The 25,793-nt window shown below is 41.4% G+C and overlaps 1 protein-coding gene across 16 annotated transcripts in view; it reads left to right on the top strand.

Moving 5' to 3' along the window:
- The window catches only part of PTPRK (protein tyrosine phosphatase receptor type K), a 626,320-nt gene extending 617,196 nt beyond the window's left edge, over positions 1–9,124 (top strand). For all 16 annotated transcript variants that reach the window (XM_030556279.1, XM_030556280.1, XM_030556281.1 and 13 more), the window contains 5 exons: positions 32–163; positions 420–545; positions 2,324–2,487; positions 3,890–4,025; positions 7,745–9,124. In XM_030556279.1, the coding sequence (XP_030412139.1) occupies positions 32–163; positions 420–545; positions 2,324–2,487; positions 3,890–4,025; positions 7,745–7,798 (612 nt within the window). In that variant the 3' untranslated portion in view covers positions 7,799–9,124. The remainder of the gene's footprint in view (positions 1–31; positions 164–419; positions 546–2,323; positions 2,488–3,889; positions 4,026–7,744) is intronic.
- Positions 9,125–25,793: the final 16,669 nt, after the last annotated feature.

The following is a 25,793-nucleotide window of genomic DNA, read 5'->3' as shown; positions in this document are numbered from 1 at the left end:
ATATTCCCCTACTCACTTCTTTTCTTTACAGAGCTACAGGCAACCAGCTGCTTTCATTGTCACACAACATCCTTTGCCAAACACTGTGAAAGATTTCTGGAGATTAGTGTATGACTATGGCTGTACCTCTGTTGTAATGTTAAATGAAGTTGATTTAGCACAGGTTAGTGTTCGTGTATGGAGGTTTTGTGAACAAATTAATGCATCAGGGTGGTTATGCTTCGTAATAAGGTGAATGTACAGTGCAGTTTCACTGCAATTACAGTGTAATTACCCTGTGGCTTTGCTTTTCAATAACTAATTAGTATTAATTAACATATATATTACTGTACTATAAAGTGTGTTATAATAATAATGAAATACTACAATATTCATGATGCAACTTAAATTTTAATTATATACATTTTATTCTTGTTCAGGGCTGTCCACAGTATTGGCCTGAAGAAGGAATGCTGAGATATGGTCCTATTCAAGTGGAATGCATGTCTTGTTCAATGGATTGTGATGTAATAAACAGAATTTTCAGGATATGCAATCTAACAAGAGTAAGTATCATCATCATCATCATAACAGCTAACTGGGCTATTGTGGATTTAAGTATTACATAATACTAAATATACAATATTAATTAAACATTCAGTTCCTAAGATTTAACTATTTTTCTGCAGCTGCCTATTATAATGGCCACAAGCAGTATTTCATTTTATAACTGTCATATGAAATTGCATGTAAGCATATCTGAAGGACACTTGTGGTTATATAATTAACACCTCGTGGGCCTTGTGGTGCAAGAACCGCAAAACAAAGCAGAAGCATTATGACATTCTACTAAATATATATGAAAAGACTCAAAGTTATTCTGGTTTTGGAGGTTCTTGAGACACTGTGCCCTGACCTACATTTACTAACATGTTCTCTCCACCTCCAGTAATGATGCAAGTCTTGATGCACTTTTCATCTTTTATCCATTACTGTCTCTGCCTTCTTTCATGTTGTCCTGCATTCTTTCAACACACTCTCAAACCATGCTTACCCGCCACTACCTTCTCCTTCAGATCCCCGCTAGAAACTCATTTCTGCTATGTTGCCTGTATGCAATGAGTTAAAGAAAAATTTGTGAGAACCAGTAGGTTATGCTATTGTAACCACCCCCCACTTTATTACCCTCACTTGTTACATCTCATATTTAGAGATCAAGTTTGGACAACATGTGTGAAGTACGTTGCATATTTCTAATTTAACTCATAAATGATGATAATGGATATGGGGAAATGAAAGGGTGTTGCAAAGGCTCTTCTGTCGGGTTTTGATTTCCCAAGCTATTTCTCATGGATGGTTCAGAACTGGGTCATGTTTTATCCAAATTCTATGCTTTGGTTGAAAGGAGTGTTAAGCAAAATGTTTTCATCTCTCCTTTTAACTCTCCTTGTTGTGTCTAGGAAATTCAATACAGTGTAGAGATATTAATACATTAAATGATTATGTTGTAGTCCTTTTTTGTTTCTTATATGTTGCAGTTTCCTTGTTCCTGTCGCTTTCACTTGTTCCATCTCTTATTTTCATTCTCTCCATTTCTTTTTTTCTGTTTTGGCTTTTTTATTTTTGTTTCCTCTGTCTCTCTTTCCTGTGAACCTTTCTTTCTCTCTGCACCATCTCTTTCCATCTTTGCCTGCCCCTGCTACATGAAACCAGGGTGAGTTATTTATTCTTTAGGGCAGCCAGGTACAGGAAACCTTTCTGAAACATTCTAAGCCACCCCAGAACACTCTGTGTCTGAAACTCAGTTTAGGAAAGGCTCAGAGATTTGCCATCAGGATATGATGGGCTGGCAAAAGAAGCAGACTCCATTCAAGCAAAAAACATATTTGTACGCCACCATCATTTGTTGTTGTTTTATAACTGGAAATACTTTGTTAGGATAAGTGCTCCTACAGAGCCACTGCATTTCTCTGTAAGGTCTACAGATTCAACAACGGGTTTTTTTGCTTATGTAGAGGTAGAATGTTTTTTAAAAAAACAGAGAAATATCCCTGTTAGTTTATTTAGGAGTGGTTAAATTAGTGGCCCTATAAACTTTGATGTCCTAAGTTGCAACTACTTCAGAACATTTTCTTCTTAAACTTGTTCCATTGTGCCCTATTTCTGTAATACTTACACAGACACCTTTATGCTATCTCTTTGTATGTATGCTCAGCACATACATGTAATGGAATTTGTGTGCAATATATCGTCTGATTTAGTTTTGTGTTGTTTTATCTGTTCAGTTTTCATAAACTGATTATAAATGTGCCATGTTAATGTAAAGTGGTTTGACTTCCATCAGCCACAGGAAGGCTATCTGATGGTGCAGCAATTCCAGTATTTGGGATGGGCTTCTCACAGAGACGTTCCAGGCTCCAAGCGATCATTTTTGAAGTTAATTCTTCAAGTTGAAAAATGGCAAGAGGAATGTGAAGAAGGGGAAGGCCGAACTATCATTCACTGTCTGTGAGTAATTTTGTTGTGGCCAACTGGGTATATGGCAGCATCTTGGACTCTTTAGCATCCAATTCATTATTTTAAGTTCAATCCAGTGCTCCTATTAATACATTCTATTGTATATGTCTTAGTTTGTTTTCTTTAATTTTGGCCCTGGTACTTGCACCCACTGGAACCTACATACTGTGGAGATGAGCACAATAGAAGTGGCTGGCTGGACAGATATGTGTTCCCTTTTGCTGGGGTTTTCTGGAGTCCCAATTTTCTCCTTTTACACCTAATGACAGTGTTTTCCAGGTGGCTATAAATGAGGGTCCACAAGTGACTTCTGATCCAATGCCATTATACTATTGAGTAATCTAACAGGATGCTTCTTTGTACTAACTGGCAAGAGATGACATATAATGAAGCTTTTCATTATATGTTTTGCATATTTTGAATAGTGCTCTTCCAACAAGTTTACACATCACAGCTGTTTTGTGTCATTCTGGACCAAGAATATGCATACCTGAAATCAAAGACGTTTTTGTTACATCTATACTAGTGCTAGTGAAAAATAATTAATGTACAGAATGTAGGCAGTACCTGCTTTTTTAGCCCTGTCATTTAAAAAGAAGAGAGAAGAAAAAAAAACACTGACTCCCACCATATGTGTAATCAATTAAATGTCATCTTTTTAAAAGAGAGCTATTTTTAGGAAAATTGGGAAAACCAGTATATTTATATTTTTTTTACATTGCCTGAATGAAAAGTGACTAAACTATTTTCTACCATATTTCAACTTAAAGCTTCAATTTTAGCAGTTGAATAAACTGCCCTCAAAAGGAGGTTTATAATTAAGTGTTCACAGATCTCTTTTGACTCTTAACTACGGCAAAATTCCAGAATGCCCATATGACTCATATAGTTTGTTTACGTAATTTAAATGTATATTCAAGAAAAAAAAATCTTTCCAGGAACTTTTGGAAATAATATCAAAAAGTTACAAAAAAGATTAGCAGCATCTCTAAAGATCAAATCAACACCACACTCCAGTAATATTCTGCCACTATTCTTGTAGCTTGTGATGATTTAAAACAGTTCCCTCCAGAAACAAATGGAAAATGTTGCAGTTTATATTCATAACACTTGCTTTTAATTTCTCCTGCCCACTTAAGTTGTGTTATAGCATACTAGGCTGCATAATGAGCTATATAGCACACCACAATTGTTTCAAAATAGTATCAAGATTGCCAGTGACGTCAGATGTTTCAAACCACATCAACTAGAGCTATGAGGGGATTGATAAAGGTCTGTCTCATCTAATGGGTCCCCTATCTTGTATTTTTACAAAAATTAAAGGTGAGATATATGTGACAGGTATATCTGTAAGTAACAGAAGTATTAACTCTGTTGTTTTGCTTACATTCAGGAATGGTGGTGGTCGAAGTGGAATGTTCTGTGCTATAGGCATAGTTGCTGAAATGGTCAAAAGACAAAATGTTGTTGATGTTTTCCACGCAGTAAAGACGTTACGGAATAGTAAGCCAAACATGGTAGAAACTCCGGTAAGTTACTGAACATTGATTGGTATTCAGACAGCCAGTTAGCAAGAAAGATAATATACAGTGTGTATTGATATGGCTCACTTGGGAGCACTCTCACTTGGGATGCAGGTTGTTCATCATTTCACTGGTGTGACCAAAAGTACTAGATCATGAATCTTGTTCTCAAAAAACATAGTAATCCATCTACTAGAGCTAGGTGACCTGCAAGTATCACCCTAGTATAATTCTAACAGTAAATGTAATGCTCTGAGTGGATGTACTGTTGTGAATTGTTACATCCTGAGTTGGAACCCTATTGCGCATAGAAGGACTACATATTGGATAGCATCATAAACAGCTGCCATATCGCCTGCTTTTCAAGGAAAATATTCAGAACAGTTAGGGCTTTTCTACACTGAGGGGGAGATGGACCTAAGTTAAGCAACTTCATCTACGTGAATAACGTTGCTAAAGTTGACATACTTAGATCTACTTACTGCGGGGTCCACTACACAGGGTTGACTACACTATGTCAACAGGAGACGCTCTCCCGTCAACTCCCCTTGCACTTCTCATTCAGGTGGAGTAAAGGAGTTGATGGGAGAGTGACCTGCGGTCAGTTTGGCAGGTCTTCACTAGACCTGCTAAATCAACCGCTGATGCATCTATCGCTGCGCCTCAATCCCCCGGTAAATATAGATAATCCCTTAGGGTACACTATAATCTCTCAAGATCACCCTATGTTCTTAAAGTAACACTATAGCCTGTTTTGCTCAGACAAACCATCTTAAAAGTTTACAAGCCAAGACAGTTCTTCCTAAGAGGAATAAACTGTGAAGTGGAATATATTTTTTTTGTAATTGCAATTGCTATTTCTGGGCCTTTGTGGTAATTTGTAACACTGCTTTCTGACAGAGCCAAAATGACGCAGGAAAACTTTAATCTTAAAACATATTTTCTTTTAATAGATTAGGGGGGTTTACTGTAAACTTGCTTTAAGAAACCATAACTCTAAAGAAAATGTTTTTTTTAAAAAACATTAAATGCCTGACTTTGAAATACAGTCTCTCATTTTCTAGACACAGCTTTACTCCCACCCCACCCCCGACCCCACTCCCCACACACACACATGCACCCTCTCCCCAGACTGGGTAATTTACCTGTTCATGTTCCACTCCTGCCACCAAAATTGCAGACTGAGTGAAGGCCCTTTAGAAAAAGTGAATCCTTAAACATTAAGATCTTTCTTGTCATGGTTAAGTATGAAAGCAGGTTGGAGAATGTCTTGGAATTTTTGCCATTTGACTCTCATGCTGACAGCCGCCAATGTCGCAAATACCCACACTCTTCAGACAGATGGTTGCCTCTAGCACTGAGCTCAGATATGCCAATTGAAATTAAAAATGTTCATGGTTTATATACAGTGAAAATTGCTTCTGACCCTTCGAACTGACATATTGAACAAAATCTGTGTAGTTTGCCTTTCCTCATACATCCCTTTTTCCAGGTGTCAGAATTTACTAGACTTCAGGTGTACATGATATGATTTCCCTAATTATTGTTTGTTGCTGTCACACTGTTTGGAGTGGCTCACAACTGTGAGTGCCTAGGTGAGTGCTCACAACTGTGAGGGCAGACTGTCAGAAAACAGAGCAGATACCCCAACCTGATGGTGTGTTCTGTAATTAGATTTCATCAAGCCAGTAACAAATGTGAACTCCTGGTCACTCAAACCAAAAATCACACCACATCAGTTTTCTCCCAGTCCAAAGAGACCAGTCACTTACCCCAGATCATTTGGTACTCCGATCTTACACAAAAGACAATGCTGACAGCTAAATCTATAGTAAACTAACTTAAGATTTATTAGCTGAGAAAAAAGAATGAGAGTTATTGAGAGGTTAAAGCAGGTACAATATATGTACAGGGGAATCACAGTTTGTAACTCCAAATGGTGACAGTGATGTAATAAACTACCAGTTTCCCAAAAGTCTTCCAGGGCTACCCAGAATAACTCCAGGGATCTCCACTATGCATCTGGTATACTTCCCTGAAAGAGTCCAAAGGATCTTTCTTTGCATTCATTCTTATAGCTTCTTCTTACAGAACACAAGCTAACAGAGCCTCTACCCATGTGGGCTTTTCCTCTGATGATATTGACTGACGAATGCACTTTGAGCCTCCAACCTCAGGTCATCACACACAATGGTCATTTGCATTGGAACTAGTATCTTTTCTCCTTCATTAGCATTTCCACAAAACTTCTTTTTTGTCTGATGAGTTATTTAGTTACAGGAGTATTTACAATGTAAATGTTTACTGTTACACTATGACAGGACACAGATAAGTAAAAACAATGCATGTAACATCCCATTAGTTTTATGAAGTTTAAACACCAAATACACTCTTCTGCAGTTAACAGTGTACTTTGAGCTATACTAATACACACATGAATTGACTTGAGTACACTCTAGCATGACCTGATCTGCCAGCATCATAGTTGCTTCCATCTGCTGTACCGAGTGGATTAAATGATAGCTAGAATGTTAACAGCTGTAAGGGGGAGGTTATTGAACGTATCTGGCCTACCTGTGGCCATCTTGCTAAAAGAACTATCGAGTCTATGCAGCACGCTATTTTTGAGATGTAGCGCACAAAACTGGTGCTCAGATTCCAGCTCATTGTTGAGAGTGAAAGCAGGTCAGATCACATGGAAATTTACTTGCTATACTTAAGGGCTACTATAAAGAGACTCCAATGTATATTACGTATGATTCTGGTAAATTGTCTGAAAACTTCTCTTTATTTTTTTAAAAGCCCCAAATCCATTGTAGTTTTAATCTGCAGTTACTAAATTTCTGTAGGTGTGTTTCTCTGTGGTGTGTATTGTGTGGGCTTTTATTCAGAGCTCTTGAACGACAGCAGCAGCAGCTGTTGAGTCGTTAGTAGAAAACAAACCAGGAAAACCAATGTAGCATTGTCATCTGCCCTACATTCAACAAGATCATCAGATAACAAAAGTAAGCAGCGCAATAAAACCTTTTAGATATCCCACCACTTCCTGCTAGTGGATTTTGCAACCTAAAGTAAATCATGAGACCAGGCTCATTTCATTTAGCTTTAAAAGCTGATAGAATTTAATCAACTTCTCTTTTTTCAAATATTGACATTGAACAGCAACCTTGTTAAAAATAAATATTAGTTTTCCTGGCTGTACTTGCTGATCTCCTCACTTAAATGCACCTTCTGATCTATTTGACATTACATTATTTATCACAAATTCTAACACTGTCTTGAGGCCTAATACAGTTCAGTATCATAGCTCAGTATTCCCTTGAATGATATTAAGATGCTGGTGCTAGTTTACTGCTAAATACCATTTGACTTAGAAGAAGCAGCTGTCAGTTGTACAGGGACTGAAGTAGTTCACTAGAGAAACACTTTGTTAGAAAATGAAAACTACGAGTTTTATAACTAACTCAGAAGCAAAACAAATCACAGGGAAGCAAAGAGCTTATTGCCATGTGTGGCCAATTCTTCCCTTCCACTGTGGTGGTTAGGCTGAGGTTTAAAATCAGAACTGACATCAGATGTTTTAATAAATTAAAAGAAAAATCTTGTGAGACTTGTATGGACTGAAATGGCACAGCAGTACTCAGAGAATATAGGTGCTCATAGATATCCCTGCCCTTTAATATATTAGACAGTTTCTTTAATTTTCTCTCTCCTTTTTTTTTCAGGAACAATACCGTTTCTGCTATGATGTCGCTTTGGAATACCTTGAATCATCTTAGTTGGAATGGATGTGACAAAGTGCACCAAGTATATGAAGCTCAGTAAACTGTTTTGACAACAGTTGTTCAACCTGTGAAGAGAGATTTTAGTGAGAGGGACTTTTAAAATTTAAATGCTGAAGTATTTTTCTTATGAAATTGTGGATCCTAATAAAAGAATTCAGTCTGTTTCTATGCCTGTATACAGTATCAACATTTAATGTCACATAAATAAATTTAATGAAATCCAGAGTCAGAAGAGATTTGCTCAAATTAGGACTTTTCAGTGTTTGTATATACAGCCATCTGTCAATTACAGTAGAGCCACCATCTGTTGCATGTATCAATATTTCCTATATGGTATTTTTTTTCCTTTTCCTTTTCCTTTTGATAAATTGTTAAAGTAAAACAAAACTGTGCAGATTGATAGTAAAATTCATTCTTTATACGTTTCAAGTGTTGCAACTCTATATAACTGGCTTATTTTGTTTTAATGTGCAATGATGGCTGGATCACATAAAGTTCTTTATAGAGAAACTTCAACATAAGCCAAAGACTCAAGTGTAAATATGTCTATATGGAGAAAGCACATTGTATTTATTGTTTACTTGCATTCCTTTTTGATGGCTGAAAAAACAATCATTTTTCTTGAAGAAAGCTTTTTTTGCTGAAATCAAGTGTAAACGATTTTTGTAGTTTATTTTTTGTATGTTGTAGTGTAAGTAGAAGACATACTTTTTATGCATAGATGAGGAAACATTGCTATAGTGATTTTGTTGTGTACATGCTTGTGAATTAAATCCATGTAAACAACTCGGTTATAGGTCTTTAACTACAGGACCAAAATCAAAACATTTTGCTGAAAATGTATAGTTTTTCACAGTTGCATTAGTTGAATATTGATCGAAAGAATATATAAGGAAACCGCACACATTAAAATGGCCTTGCTTATGACTTGCACAATGTTGGAAGTAGTTTCTAAGCACCGTTACAGTTTTAGGGGAACAAATTATTCAACAATGCTTGAAGCACAGGTCAAGAGAAGAGGACAACATGTATCCTTTCAGGGTAAGAAGTGTTTGTTTAGCAAATTGTAAAATTAAATGATGTTTATTTTGATGTTTACAGACATGTAAGCTTTGGCATCTGACAAAGCAAAATTTGAATAAATCAATGCCAGATTCTGGTTATGGTCTTGGTGTACAAAACAGTCATGTGTTTTTACTTAGTTCTTCACCCACAGTAACAAGTCTTGACATATTTTGCTAGCTAATATCATTCCAGTCTCCTGTTGTTTTTGGAATTGACAGAAAATGACAAGGTGCTTATAAATACTAATGTAAAGTAAGGGCGAATTAAACAACTTTTATAAAAATATGTTGATTCCATATTATTGCTTATTTTGATAACATTTCATTTATTATCATTGCTAAGAAATTGTCATGTTGCTGGAGTAGTGCAATGTCAGTGGATTCCAACAGATGTCCATATTTGCTTAAAGGAAGAAAGTCACAAGGCATGCTCCCTCACCCTGGATTTATTTTAGCAAGCAGTCCCCACACACTCTTACGTAATCCCATCACAGTGTACTTTATTTACAAGGTTGTATGCAGCTTCAGGTCCCATCACCATACAGCTTTTCCTGAGTTTCATTGTACCCCCTAGGCACAGGGTGAGAAGGTGGGAAAAGAGTTCTCACCTTTCTTAGATCTGGGGCTGCTATGTCCTTCCAGCCCCTCCCCCTTCCTGTGTCTCCCACTTAACCATCCCCAGTTAGTGATCTGAATCGCCTTGTTAACTGGTTAATCACCCAGCCTTAATCAATTATCTCCCAATCTGGGGACACTTACAAAGTGCACAGAGAAGTGATCCAGCTCTAGGCAATTCCCACTCGCACTGCATCTACTGCGTTTTTGTTTGTTTCTTTCTTACCAGTGCCTTTTCTCTCCTCCCCGAGGCTCTGCCTTTTCTCTGGGGGCTGCCATCCCATCCCACGAGCAGTTTCTTTAAGCCGACTTTCTAAAATCACTGTAGGAGACTCTCTTCTCCATCTTACGGCCACAAAAGGTACATTCCGATGGAGGGGGTATCCACCACATCTCAGTTTTTGCACTTCTGTCTTCATATCATATGCAATCTTTTGCAGCATCAGACTTCTCCCCTGCATTTGAAGTCTCCCCATCTATTATATTGTCCAGGTTACCCTGGATTGCAATACACTGTTGCTCTTGCTCTGGGTCTTTCAAGTCCTCAGCCTTTTTGCCTTTCTCCCCCTTCTTTGTCCTTCCTTCCAGCCTTCCCTTTTCTGTCTCCCCTTTAACCATCCCCCTTTTAGCTGTTCCCAGGTGATGAGCTGAATCCTCTGAGTAACTTGTTAATCCACCCAGTCCTACTCAATCATCTCCCAGTTTGGCCCATGCGAGGGTGCTTACAAACCACTTAATAGATTTATAAAAAATTTTAAACACTTCTCACCACAGTACATCCCATCCCATCCATCAGCTGTAGATCTCTCAACATTCAAGCGCCTGCCCATAAAAATCCTGGAAAAACAGACAAGCTTTGCAGAAGATCACCAAATCTAACTCTTGATGACCAAAGGAGAGGCCATATAATGTTTTGTGGGGCAAAAGCTGTGCCTAACTGAGAACCACATTTGTCACTTGCTGAACTGGAAAGCAAAATCTAATTTACATAGAGAGAATCAGATTGCAACAGCCCTCATCTGCAGGGGTGGCCCACAGACTACAGAATGCAAGTGCTAAAGTTCTGTGTTGATTTGCACAACATCCAGTTCCATCTTACTTCTTTCCTAACCAAAAATACACTGGTCAGTCATGCGATAGTGTAGTTATCATGAATGAGCAATTAGTTAACAGTGAAATTTAAATCTTGTGATGTGGACATGTAGTTTCTGTACTCTCTTGCTGACGGGGTGACCTTGCACATAACTGATGGGTGATAAAGACTCTTCAGAAATTGTTCTCTACCAGGCCAAGGAAGAGTCCCTGTCGGGATGGTAATATCAGATGGGTGTTCCTCACCCATCAGAAATTTCTTCCTGTACTAAAGATACAAATGTAATGGAGTCCTTAAGGCTGCATATTCTGAATGAGGACTATAAGTCATGTCAGAACTGGCTAGTGGAAGCAAATTCTGAGGGGTGAATTTTCCATCATTGCACCAGCTCTCCCCACCGCCCTTCCTTTTCTTACCCAGTAGCAGCAACTGCCAACTTCACTTAGCAGCAGCACCAGCTCCTTCCTCCAAGGCAGAAGCTGCTACATGGTCCCTTCCTTATCCCTGGACAAGACAGAAGAAGAGAAGGGGAGGGAGTATGCAGCAGCTGCCCCACAGGCAGCAGAACAAGCACCTCGGGTAAATGAAGTGTACAAGTCCTGTGGCTGAGGGAGAGGATTCTCCTCTGCCCAGGGCACGTAGAGGAGAACAGGCTTTTTTTACCTTGTGGCTGTGCAAGAGTTACCAGGACCAGTACCACTATCTGTCAGCTCATGCCCACTAGCCATCCGTGGAAATCAGGGTTCATTCTCAGTACTGTCCTATCTGCTCCCACCTCTTGCCTCGGCATTAGTAGCGACACAGACATTGGAAGGCAAGCTGTGAACTCCCTGGATACTGCTCTGCTCTGTTTCAGATATCCAAATACAGCCCTCCCAGCCTACCTCTGTCAGGAAGTGAAGGCAGGATTGAGTTAAATTGCTAATAGAGATGTAAAGTAAGAGAACCAGGGTGTGGCAATAAAGGATAATCAGTGGATTCGTGTGCTGTCAGAGCTAAAATGGGTGCAGTTTCTGAGTTGGCTTAATATTGCGCAATGAAAACAGACCAAGAACAACAAAAGTAATTTTAATTGAATGTAGTGCCAAAAGTTATTCTTTGGTCTAACATTTAAAAAAGTGATTGACCTCAATAGCCTCATCTCTAAATGCTTACAGAACAAGGTTTGGCTGTTCCTTTGAAGGCTTCAGTAGATTTTCCATAAAGCAGTACTAAGGTCACTCACTATCTCCCAGTTTTGATCTGAAACCCTTATCCTGAGCTTGTGTGAGCAGCCACCAGCATTTGTTGCATTTGAGAGAAAGCGCTCACAGAATAGTGCTCCTGAGCTAATGATGTTTGCCCACAATATTATATTAACAAACATGAAAATAAAAGCAACTGCAGGACTTCACTTAGCTGCTATTATAAATGACTTACTGATTTCCAAGCTATAAGTCCTAATACGACAAAGTGAGGGACGCAATACTAGGTAAGTACTGTTAGTATGTCACTAAATTAAAAGAAAGAGATGGCTTGGAAGACATTTTTGTTATGGAATCATTACAGGACTAGGCCACCTGGACTGACAAATGACTATACAAAGGCCTTTTAAAGCCTGATTCTGCTGCTGTTTCAGAAGAAACCCTGAGATCCTGAAATAAACGTGAAAGCTACTCTCATTCTCTACTGTACTTTTCAGTGGCATGCAGAAAGGTCTGCACTGAGTTAAAATGATCCCAGTCTCACAAAGGAACCTGCATGGTGGTTTATTGCTCATACTTTCCCTTTGTTAAATAGACAGAACTCTAACCTTTGCAGATCCACAATAGTCAAGTATACTTGCGAAGATTTACTGATGTCTTTGCTGTCTCAAAATGAATGATCTGTTAATAACTGCTTCTGTATATTGGGGTTGAAATTTTCAAAGCTGGCTAAAGGATTTAGCTGGCAACTTCCATTAATTTCAATAGGATTTTGAGGGGCAAAATCAACTAGTCTGTTTGAAGATCTCAAACTGTAGGGCCCTATTACTGGGACAAATTTTAACCAATTTAAATGAATAATATAAAATAAAAAATGTTTGATCTTTTAAAATTTCCTGGATATTGATCATATGGGTATGACCTGAGCGTGAGGGGGTGTGTGTTTTGAAATAATCAGTCATCCCTGACAAAAATGTTACTTTCATAGCAGGCTGTTTTCTCTGAGATTAATTATTTTCCTAGTACTGAGTTCCGGTACCCAGACTGTGCAGGGATTGGCTTGTGCAGTGCGAAGCACATGAGATGGTACCTAATAATAATAATACATACTGACTTCTTCTTGGCCAACTAAGAATGGATGTTTTACTGCCTTCTTGGGACAGGAAACTCCATTTCAAAGGCATTTTGTAAGCCTCTCTAACTTCTATCTTCCATCTGGGTCAGAAAATAGTTTTTTATCATTTGTGAAATCAGGACTAAATTTGAAACTCCATATGCTAAGAGATTTTTCACATCCCACCAAGTAAGCATAAAAAATGAAAACTATATAAAAATACTCTCCTAGATATAACAATACTGAGAACCAAAAAAGAATAATTTTTGCAAGCTTTGGAATACCTTATAACTTTTCAGTGGCATGCACAAAACAGCATCTGGCAAAGCACAGCACCTCCAGATTGTGATAATATATAAGCTGGCCTCCACCTCCCGCAGCCCCTATTGGCCTGGAACAGCGAAACGCGGCTATTGGGAACTGTGATCAGCCAAACCTGTAGATGCTGCAGGTAAACAAAATGTCCCGGCCCACCCCCGGGTTTCCCTGATGGGCCACATGCCAAAGGTTGCTGATCCCTGATGTATACTCTCAACTATATCTTTTCCAGATTTTCAGTCAGGCAACACATTTGTTTGATCATGGAAAGGCTCATGCCTGGGCACTGTGTCTTGGTCTAGTTCTCTAGTTGATTAACCTGAGTTTCTAAATCAACTATCATTATTAGAGTTGGTAGAGGCCACAGGTGTTTAAAAAGACTGTGTTCAGGCTTGAATGCTTTTCAGAATAAGCCTTTTATAGGGCTGATCTGTGCAACGGCTGCTGTTGTTAAGAGTTGCTTTCGTATGTGGGATCAAGATGAGAGCTGCACCCTTGTGGGTGTCATTTCTGAAACAAGAGTCTATCTTGATTGCACCAGCAAATTCTATCCTGTTCTGGCAGTCATTTCCTCCATAGTAGTTGGGTCAGAGTTGAGCAGGCAGGTGCAGGGCCACTGTGTAGTGTGACTTCCATGGTGTATGTTATGTAATTTATTTTGGCAAAAAGGATTTCATATGGCTGGCTCAAATTTAGGCTGGATTTTGGCAGGAGATGGAGTTAAAATTCCTTGTTCTCCAATCTTAGAGTGGTGCCCAAACTGTTCCTCGCATGCCCCCGCTTACCTGTAATGGAATGTGTCTGCCCCCCATGCACTCCCCTACTCCCATGTCCAGGAGTGGAGCCATGGCTGGGGTAGGTTTGTCAACTTTCTAATCATACAAAACTGAACACCTGAGCTCTGTCCTTTCCCCAAGGTCCCACTCCCCTCTCACTACATTCCCACTCCCTCAGTGGTTTGCGCGCTCCCACCCAAACTCACTTTCACTGCGTGGGGCAGGGGGTTCGGGTGTAGGAGGGGATGAGGGCTCTAACTGGGGGTGCAGGCTCTGGGGTTCAGGGTGTGGGAGGGGGCTCTGGGCTGGAGTATGGAGTTGGGGTGCGGTTGGATGTGAGGGATCCAGCTGGGGGGTGTAGCTGAGGATGAGGGGCTTGGGGTGCAAGAAGGGGCACCAGGCTGGGGGGAGGTGGGTCCAAGGGATTCAGAGTGCAGGAGGGGCAGAGGATTGGGGTGTGGAGGAGGTTTGAGCTCTGGGCTGGGTGTGTGGGCTCTGGGATGAGAAGTTTGGGGTGCAGGAGGGAGCTCAGAACTGCGGTAGGGGGGTGGGGCTTGGTGTTGCAGTGTAGGCTTACCTCAGGCAGCTCCTGGTCAGCGGCACAGCAGGGCTAAGGTAGGCTCCTGGCAGCAGCCAGAAGCAAGTCCATCTCCTAGGTGGGGAAAGGAGGCTCTGCGTGCTGCTTCTTGTCCGCAGGCACGATCACCTCCAGCTCCCAATGGCTGCAGTTCCTGGCCAATTGGAGTGCGGAGCTGGTGCTCGGGGTTAGGGCAGCACAAGGAGCCCCAGGGCCTCCCTGCCTAGGAGCCAGACCTTCTGGGCACTTCCAGGGTGCAGCGTGGTGCCAGGACAGGTAGGGACTAGCCTGCCTTATCCCTGAAGCACCGCCGACCGGACTTCTAATGGCCCAGTCAGTGATGCTGACTGGAGCTGACAGGGTCCCTTTTCGACCTGGCATTCTGGTTGAAATCCAGACACCTGGTCACCTAGGCTGGGGCCGGGAGCGGAGATGGGGGCCAGGAGCGGGGCCATGACTGGAGGCTGGGAGCACAGCTGGAGGCAGAGCAAGACTGGGTGGTGCTCACTCCCGAGGATTGGCCTAGGCCACACCACATTCCCCCTCCCCGTCTTTCCTCTGCACCCCCACAGTTTGAGGACCACTGCATTATGCAATATCACATGGCATGTGTCAAGAGTAGCTTCCCTTATGTCTGTAACTTAAAGTTAGGATTGTGGCATCTGTTATGGGGTGTCCACCCCACAATTGCCCGGGAGAGGTTAATATAGGCAAGACAGGCCAATTAGTCATAGGCAGCAACTGGAGGGGAGCTAGGATGCAATGAGGCTTAATTGGGCATGAAGCTCACCTGGGTGGAAATAGGTGGGACTTCTATAAAGCCAAGCTGCTGGCAACGGAGGGTCTGCAGTGAGGAAGCCCGCAGCCTCACTCCCTGATACAAAAGTGGAGAATAGGAGCTTGTAATAAAAACAGTCCAGGGAAGGAGCAATAAAGGCTGGGAGAGTAAGACCTGAGCCGCTGGGTCCCACCCACAAAGCTCCTGATTGGGGGAGATGTGGAGCCCGATTGATTGGCTGGGAAGCATTGCTTAAGCCAGAAAGAGGCACAGGAAGTTGAGCAACTAGTTGGCTCGCTGCTGCTATGGACCCTGCCTACTTGTCTCACTCCTGAGCCCTGCCTCCCAGCTGGTTCTTGCCTTCATTATCCCAGACCCTCATCTTGTTTGTGATTCCTGCTGTTCTGCCTCGCTCCAAATCCCTGCTCCTATGCACTACCCGGGCTCTCACCCCCCACCCCAGTTCCTGTCTCTGTTGTGCCTGACCACCCACATCCCCATCTTTCCACTTCCATCTAAATGGGCAAAGAATGTATCTTGGTATAAGCGACCATATGCTGGACTCAAAATATTACCCTCCAGCAGTGAGACATCTGGATTAATTTGTTGACATAATTCTCCTGTATACAATCATGTTTATAAATATTCCTTAAAGAGATGCGAAGAGTGCAGCAGACTATCATTTTTCAGACTATTCATATAGGGCCAGATCACACAGGGTGCTCAGTAGCCATGCTGAAGGTAGTTGAACAGCACACACAAGGTACTCAGCACCTTGAAGAATTGGTTGAGGGCAGGGAGAAGTGTCCAAATGCTACACTGTATATATGAGGACATGTGCAAGGAACACATGGGGGAGTTGCCTAAGGGTCACAAATGTTCTCAGATGTCAAAGAAATGTAGATGCAACAAACTGAAAATGTGCTGAAGTGCTGGCAGAAGGACTTAAACTCTGAAGTTAGAGCCCCAGGATGTTTCCTTACAAATTGTTTAAAACCTCAGATTATTTAAATGTAGTTTGTGAAAAAGGTTAAGCTGAAAGGGCTTGGGCTGTGTTCTAGCGGACATCCCATATGTGTATGCTGTTCCCAACCAGAAATGGACACAATGCTTGTATGCTCGTATTGCTAATCATGATACCTGAGTGAATGCAATAGTTAGCCTCCGAAAAGCTGCTGAGGCAGGACAGGCAACAAACAGTGAAGCATCTTCCCTGTATTTTAAACAGGAAATTACCAAAACATGTACTGGGGAAGCTGAAGCATATAACACAGATGGTTTGCATAAGAAAAGATCGTTTTAGACTGCCAAAGGACAGAGTATCTGCATTGTCTCACTGACTGAATGCTAAATCTGTCCCCCAGGTACAGGTTCATCAGCCAATAAAACTGGAGAAAGTATGTGCCTTCTAGTGGTCTCCTCCTTCAAGCTCCCCAGTTCGAATCTTCAGAGGCCAAAGGTTCCTTCTGCCCTAGTAGGAAACATGCTGCATGCTAGTAGGCCACATCCCCCTAATTGTCCATCTGGCTGTTGAGCTCTACTGCAGAGCTAGCTGTGGCTCAGTAGTTTTGGGAAAGGTAGTGTTTAAATGTAGAATCACCATAGGAAAAGTCATTCTTTGCCAATTGTAACCCACAGAGGGACAGGTAAGGCACCACCATATTTCTTTACACTTAGAATAGGAAATAACTGGTATATACAGTATGTGATATCCACTGGCCAATGTTAACTGTGACCTCTGCTATTGTTAGCAAAAATTCTGCGTACAGTGAAGGAAAGAACAAGGTCTTCTATAGCAAGGGGATAATTCTCTACTTGATTTGGAGATTCCATAGAAGTCCAAGGGCAAGCATCTGTATAACACCAAATGTTTGTCTAGGGGCCTGATTCAGAATCCCTTGTGCAACTAAATCTTCCTATTTAATTCAGTGGAAGTGTGATCAAAGCCTGATCCCAAACCAGATAACTAACAGTGTGATAAATAAAGGGTGGGAGGTAGCTCCCTTTGATGGACACCCAGCCAGCCAGTTAGCTGTAAAATCCCTCTGGGTAGCTGTTCTTTACTTGCTTTACCTGTAAAGGGTTTAAAAGTCCCCTGGGTAAAGAAAAAAAAAGTGGGCACCTGACCAAAAGCGCCAATGGGAAGATAGAACTTTTTAAAATGGAGAAAGAAACTTTCCTTTTGTCTGTTGTTCTCTGGGCTGCAGGAACACAGAGCAGCAATGCTATAAACAGGAGTGCGGTGTAAGGTTTGAACCAGGTATTAAAAAGTATCTTCCATACCTAGAACAAATAATTTGGATAGAGAATGTTTAGTTTGACGCTATCAGGTTTATTCCTTATTTTGGCTTGTGGATCTCCTCTATGCTAACCTCTGATGCTTTTGTTTGCTTGTAATCTTTAAGCTGAACCCCCAAGAAAGCTAGTTTGGGTGCTTAATTTTTGGAATTGCTCCTTTAAAATCTAGCAAAAACCTAAGTTTCAGATGTATTTTCTTTTTGTTTTAATAAAATTTACTTATTTTAAGAACATCATTGGATTTTTGGTGTCCGAAGCGGTTTGTGCATGTTGTTTGATTAGCTGATAGCCACAGCTAATCTCATTTGTTTTCCTTCTGAGCTCTTCCCTGGAGCGGGGTGTGTGGGAAAGGGCTTGAGGGTACCCCACAGGGACAAATTCCCAAGTGTTCCTTCCTGGGTTCAAGGGCTTTTTTTTGCTTTTGGTGGTGGCAGCATTTACCAAGCCAAGGTCAGAGAAAAGCTGTAACCTTGAGAGTTCAGTACAAACCTGGAGCGGCAAGTATTAATTTTTAAAATCCTTGCAGACCCCTATTTCCTGCACTCAGAGTTACAGAGTGGGGATTCAGCCTTGACAACCAGAAAGTAAGCAAAAATAAACATTGCTCATGATATGCACAAAAGACCCAAAGTAAAACCTATATGTCAGTCACTGTGATAGAGCTTAGGAAGTCCCACTAAGAACCCCTCAACCTCCAATATAATGTGGAATAAGAGATTTAGAATCACCCTTCTACCTCTATTCCTCCCCATTGCTAGACGTTTTGGTGGTTACCAGCCATTATCTCGCACCATCTGTCCCCATAAAATGAGCTTTATTGCCAAATCTCAATTTTCAGCAACTTTTTTAGACTTTTTCAAAGACCTTCATCCATGTTCAACTCTCCCCCACCCTACTGCAAATACATGGCAATGAATTCCACCCGTTATTTAAACCTTTGTACTGCACCTTTCTATGAAAGAGTGGGAAACATTTGCTCTGCAGCAGTGCAGTATCAGTGTCTTGCAGAAGATAGGAAATTACTACGATCAATTTAACCAGCATGTTGAAAGTGTCAACAGCATTTTGTGGGGACCCTGATTCTTTAAATGAATACCCATTTTAAGTGTTAAAATGAAATGGTATGAAGCTGCTTTTAGACTGAACTTCATACACACACTGGAAGAAATTGCAATTAAAAGCATTCTCCAGCTGTCAAAAGCCACTTCCTAACTCAGCTAACAAGATTTTGTGTGTGATGTACTGTACATTTGGAGGAGTAATTTTTAATTATTTATTTTTAGGATGCCTGCTGATGCTAAAGAGTTGCTTGTTTTTATAGGAATAGTTAAATGACAGATTACATTTCAGTTTAAATAAGAATGGACAAATGTAACCGAGTTCTACTGCTTTACAGAATTTTTTGCAATTCCGATTATGTTTTCAGCTAACACATTGGACACTACGATAAATCAGTGGAGTAGATGACAAAATAAAATCAAGGCAAATGTTATAAAAATAGATGCATTTGTTGACATTTGCTTTTCTGTTTAGTCTAAATATTCCTCACAAGGGTGCTTGCTTAAGAATGGATTGTTGTTGTTTTCTCACTGTAAGGCCTTGGCTACACTGGTACTTTACAGCGCTGCAACTTTCTCGTTCAGGGGTGTGAAAAATCACACCCCTGAGCACAGCAAGTTACAGCGCTGCAAAGCACCAGTGGAAACAGTGCCCCAGCGCTGGGAGCCCTGAAAACTAATCCCCACGGGAAGGTGGAGTACCTGCAGCGCTGGGAGAACTCTCTCCCAGCGCTGGCGCCACGACCACACTCGCACTTCAAAGCGCTGCTGTGGGAGCGCTCCTTTGCTGTACGGCTGTAAATGTTGCCATACCCTGATGAGACATTAGCAAAGATGAGGAAAGTGACATGCCGTTTTCATTCTAGTTTCTTTAAAGCTCTTTGCTGTCAAGGAAAGTCAAGCTGTTTTTGCTTCCTTTCTGTAGAAAATTGTCACTTGATAGGCAAAATTTCAAGAATAATTAGAGAAAGTACATGTGTAAATCCCATTGGGAAAATCAATCTTTCACGAATATATTTAAATGAATTCAGTGTCTTTTCCTTTTAACAGGAACTAAGTGCAAACATTTATTTTGGATTTCTTTGATGGCACCCAAGATCCTATGTTGCTTCTTTAAAAATAAATTACAGAGTGCAACATTCAAGAAACCACAGAAGGGGAGAGTGATATTTCAGATTAATTTAAAAAACCCTCCAACATGTCCCCAGCTGCACTGAAGATATGACACAGGTGACCAGATAGCAAATGTGAAAAATCGGGACGGGGGGGTGGGGGGTAATAGGAGTTTGTATAAGAAAAATACCCCAAAATCGGGACTGTCCCTATAAAATCGGGACATCTGGTCACACTAGACTGGACATTTATTTCAAACTTTTTGTAATTTGAAGATAAATTAAATAATATTTCTGCCCTCCGTAAACCTTTAATACTCCTCTCTCAAACTTAGTAATGTCCTTCTTTTAGACAATTGTCTTTCCATAAGATTGGCGCATATAATTTATTCTACATTTGTGACTATTTACAAAGGACAGAAGTGTAATCTGATGGTTAAGATACTTGTCTGGGACTCAGGAAATCTGGATTTAGTTTTTGGATCTGTCACAGACTTCCTGTGTAAAGATGGGCAAGTTATAATTTCTCCTTGCTTCAGTTTCCAATATGTAAAATGGGAGTAATACTTCCTCACTTCAAAGTGATGTTGAGGATAAAATCCATTGATGATTGTGACGTGTTCAGATACTGCAGTGATGGAGGCTGTATAAATATCTAGGTAGAATTTACAATATGATGTCATTCGCACATGGTGAAATTTTTAGATAAAAAAATGTAGATTCAGATCAAAACACGTGCATTGGTCAATTTCAGCAAATTGTTTCAGTTGGAAATTTTAAAAAAATTAGGAAGTGGTTCATTTTGTTGACATTTTCAAAACCCACAAAAAGGAGTAGGAAGTGGTCGTCCTTCTTATTCCCAACAGCCAAATGGAACAGCTTCAACAGGAGAGATTGCGAGACAGACCCAGCCCCTCCCAAAATAGCCAATGTCCTGGTGATTAGGGCACTCACTTGATGGGAGAATTGGGTTCAAGTTTCTGCCCCAGAGCGGGGACCTGGACCTGGGTGTCCGCTCATCATCTCCTCCAGTTAGTGAATGGCACCTAAGGGTACATCTGCACGGCAATAAAGGACCAGTGGCATGTCTGTGGCTGGCCCAATCTGCTGACTGGGGCTGGTGGGGCTCAGGCTATAACATTGCAATGTAGATGATTGAGCTCGGACTGGAACCCAAACATCTGCACTGCCAGGTTTAGCCCTGCAAGCCCAAGTCAGCTGTCCCAGGCTCCGAGATTTGATGCCGGGGTGTTTTAGGTCAGTGTGGCGGCCCTTTATTTCCAATTTTTTTACTTTTTATTTTTAAAAAATAAAAGGTTTAAAACAAATTTTGCTTGACATGAAATGAATTTTTTTTTAATTTTCAATTCACCCAAATTTCCAAAAAGTTTTGGGTGGAGGTTTACCTGACTTTTTTTTTTAATTGCCAGTGAACCAAACAATCAGTTAGTCACACAGCTCTAGATACAGTAAGAGTAGGCATTCATACTCTGCTCTGACACAGATGGAGGTCTGGGGTTTCAAATCCTGAATTAGTTTATCAAGTGATGATAATATTTGGTGCCTATTCTGCATAACTACTACTACTTGGCAGGATTGTCTTTTTGCTAGAAAGGCCCAGAAATACAATAATAAGTAATACTGTATTTAGTATCTACATAACTGTATCTTCAAAGTACTCTGCAAAATGTTAATCAATCTTCACAATATGCTTGTGAAGGTAGGTAAGTATCAATCCCCTTTTACAAATGGAGGAAACTTAGGTGGGGAGTTTAAGTGAGTTACCCAGGACTACAGAGTCAGTGCAATAACAGGGATTAGAAAGCAGGAATTTTTGGCTCATCGCCTACTTTTCAGATCACCCCCCTTTCTGCACCAGGTAGGTTTAGGTTTGCATTGTGAGAGCTGCTGCACTACGTGGCACTCCAGCCTTTCAGTTTCATGCATGTCAAATTCATGCACAATTCTAAAACGACATATAATCCCAGATCATATGTTCTGAATTAGTGCACTAGAGATACACTTCATAGAAATTTCTGGTTCACGCGAAGCCATCAACACGCATTAAAGAAACTGAAAAAGAGCGATTAACGTTCTTCACTTTAATCTAGTAAATTAAAATAGCAAAATCTAGTAAATTAAAATAGCAATATCACCCACTGTGTATGGTGTTTCTTAGGAACCAATGACCAGAGAGAACTATTAACCCTCCGTTGTGAGGACCCAGTCCAACTCCCATTAAACTCAGTGGACAGCCACTCATTAATTTCAATAGGAGATGGATCAGTCCCTAAAACATAGGAAATGTTCTATATCTAGGTGGTGGTTGTTCAGTCAAAAATAGTTTAGCAAAAATGTTACTAAGTTTTAAAGTATAATATATAAAGATATGCCCTGGGGGGTACACTTGATTCTTGACTGTCTATTAGAGTCAAACATTGGCAACTAGCACTCTGGGCTCAAGAACCATGGCTTGCAGACTTTCACCAAGTTCTGCTAAGCCATTTAGGTTTATTATTAAGCTAGTCTAAGCTCTCACTGCTGAACCATAAGAAAATGTCAAACAACTTCAGAATTAGCTACTGAGAACATAATGGAAAATTCACATTATGGTCATGCTGCATCACAATTTTCATATATTTAAAGGTCAAGAGGAAACATTATGATCTTCTAGTCTGACTTTCTGCATAAAACAGGCCATAATATTTCACCCAGCAACTTCTGCTTCAAGCCCAGCAACTTGTGGTGGAGTTAGAGCAGCTCTCTTAGAAGGACATCCATTCTTGATCTAAAGACTTTGAGCGATGGGGAACTCACCACATTTCTTGATAAGTTCCAGTGGCTAGTCACCCTCACTTTAAAATGCATGTTTATTATTTTAGTATGAATTTGTCTAGCTTTAGTTCCCATTGGATCTCACTATGCCTTTGTCTGCTAGATAAAAAGGCCTCTACCAAACATGAAGGTGTTGAGGTGAATGTCAGCAGAGGTTTGATGTGGAAGTTGGTAGGAATATTAAAAACTATTTTCTTTCACATACTGAAACATAGCACATAATAACTTTCCCTAATATTTCAACTACATCTTATTAAAATAACATTAGAAGCAATTTACTTGTCTTGCAGCTATTTGAGGAAAAGACGTGTTGATGACAAGTTAACTGAGCTAGTCTTGTATTTTACGGAAGTGATTTCAGTGCTTGTAAAAGGCCAGATGATAATACTGAAGAATTGATTCTCTCTATCTACAGAACAGGTGCAGCAATAAAAGTAGCTTTCTCAGACCGCCCCGCTAGCATGCCTTAGCCCCGGCACTGCCAGCAAGGCAAAGGTGCCAATTGTGAAGGTGTTTTTTGTGATGTGGACATATGTCCACTAAGTAGTGGACTGAGACCATCAACTTATTTCACAAAGGACACTGAAAAGACACGGTTAATTGACGACGGTGAGTCACTTCCAACCTAGGCTGCACAGGACCACATTGGGTTCTGAATCAGTACTGATTCAGAGGAAAGCATCCCCACCACTAAGTCACCAACATCGCTTCCTGGAAGTATGCTGGGTCCTTCTCTAGAGGCGTGTCATCAAAAACTGTAAAGTTCTGCTTCAGCAGCTGAGATAATAGAATCAAAGAGATTAGAATATGCCTATTAAGTCTCCTATTCCATTTCCCACCTCCTCTTGTGCAGAATTGTTGCACGGTACCTTATAGTGATTTATTTAGTCTGGGTTTAAATGTACCAAGTTGTTCACCTGTTCCCTGGGGAGATTATTTCATAGCCCAATACATTTGTGTCAGGAAGAACTTCCTAACATTGTCTAAATTTATTCTTTCTGGCAGTTGGAGTTCCCAACTTGCTCTGAAAAGAATCTATATACACACTACATTGATTCCTAACTTACTGCTTTCATGAGGACTGATTTGATTGGTAACTTAAACATCAAAAACTAAAAACATCAGCCTAAATTTCCTCCCCGGTCTTGGCTGTTCCTCTGTTTCATGGATTATGGTTTTTTCTGCCCAAATACTTCCTCTATATCCCTTATACCTAGAGCTAATAAACTCCTTCACCCCATTCACAGTGAGCATCTCCCTTCGGAATTCCAATGCCTGGTTACGCACCTTATATATATAACTCCTCTTCATCCTTGGTGCTGGAGAAGTATAAACAATTGTACATGGTTATAGTTACAGCTGATTGGAAAATGTGTTGGAATTTTGGAATTGTTGGAAAATTCCAACCACTGTGTGAGCTACTGGAAAAATGTTTGCGGAACAATTTAATTGAAATTTTGAAAATTCCATTTTTTGACCAGCTGTCTCTGTTGTCTCCTTAATCATTGCTCAGCTAATTTCTATATATTTAGATCTCTCAATCTTATCCTATAAGTCACTAGTTCCCAACCATTTCCTGAAGTAGCCTGTCTTGTGATGGATTGATAAATGGGTGTATGACAGGGTCCAGTCACTGCTAGGGGTTCCTCCTCCTGGCCGATCTGGGGATTAGCTGCTTCCAAATCAGAGGCCCCCTTCTGCTGCTCGCTGCACATCCTGCTGCTGCTCTCTGTCTGTCTCTGCAATTCCAGGTGCTCTTTCTTCGCAACTTGGCCCTCCAACCAGGTCACTATGCATGTTTCTTCCTTCCAGCGCATCAAAGTCATCTCTCCTCACCAGCAGTCTCAGGCAGTCTTCCTATTCGGTGCCCCATGGTGTCACTTCCTCAGTGGCTGGCAGGGGAACCCTGGCCCACCCTCTGTGCCAGGTTCCAGCTCAGGGACCCTCTAGTCAGCAGCCAAGGTCTGCTCCCTCCTGAACCTTGCTGTCTTTCTTGGAGCCTCTTCCATACCATCTGGCTATCCTCACTTCTCTGGGTTTGCTAGCCTCACAACTCCCTCCTCCCAGGGAGTAACCATGGGTTATTTGTCTCTATAGCCCCCAAACATACCTCCCTTCTCCCAGGGAGTAGCTGCAGACTGCTTCCCTTCAGCCCCCCTCTGCCATCAGCTTCCTGACTTTAAAAAGCCAGCCCAGCTTGTTCCTCTTCAGCGAGGCTTCCTCATTCACTCAGGGGATTACTTAAGCCACTTGATCTCCCTCAGCTGTGGCCTGTCTGGTTAATTGGCCCCCTTCTTAGCCTGCATTAACGGCTTAAAGGAAAGTACGGGGTGAAGACCCCTGTCACAGGGTCTCCTCTTTCTCCTTGTCTCCTTGAATTATATCCTCCACAAGTCGAGCTGCAGACAGAATGGCTACAAAAGAGCATATGCCCAGCTTGAATTTTGTAGATTTATGCATTTTAGGTGAAATGTGTGCTGGTGCATAGGGCCTGCAGCATGGCCCCCTGTGGCATTGAAGCACTATGCCTGGTTCTAGGGGTTGAGTAAGCATGCAGAATGATCAGTATAGCCCGTGCATGCTGCAGAGGGGATCTCTGTGGTGGGTTCACATAGATTAGTGAAGAAGGCAGTGTTGGCAGGGACCCTGATAGTGGCCCTGTCACCCTGCACAACATTGTCATGGAGCAGCTGTGATCTCTATTCCATCACTAGGGGATGGAAGCCTAGTGCTGCAGCCTGTCCTGGATTTGGAGGGAGGATTTTGCCTTTTTTTTTATAATCTACCTGTACTTCACCCAATTACTCCTGTTCTCAGCACTGGAGCCTGAATGAATAGCAAGGAGAGATTCCTTCAAGTCAATGTTCTGCTAAGCAGAGGGTCTAAACTAGTGGTCCCCAAACTTTTTTGTCCATGTCCCTCCCCTTACCCAGTCCATGTCCTCCCAGGAGCTGCGGCTGGGCCCGGACCTGTGGTTGGGCCAGGAACAAGGGACTGAGGCCAGGAGGGGAGCTGGAACTGCAGCTGGGGGCGGGGGTGGAGTGGAACTGGGGGAAAGCAGAGTAGGGCTAGGTGGCACTCCCTCCCTGCCCCCCATGGGGGCTGGCCTGGGCCCTGCCACATTTCTCCCCGCCCCCAATGTTGCTTGGTGCCCACAGTTGGGGACC

Source organism: Gopherus evgoodei, chromosome 3 (assembly GCF_007399415.2).
Source record: "Gopherus evgoodei ecotype Sinaloan lineage chromosome 3, rGopEvg1_v1.p, whole genome shotgun sequence".
NCBI lineage: Eukaryota > Metazoa > Chordata > Testudines > Testudinidae > Gopherus > Gopherus evgoodei.
This window is presented reverse-complemented; position numbering and strand designations above follow the sequence as displayed.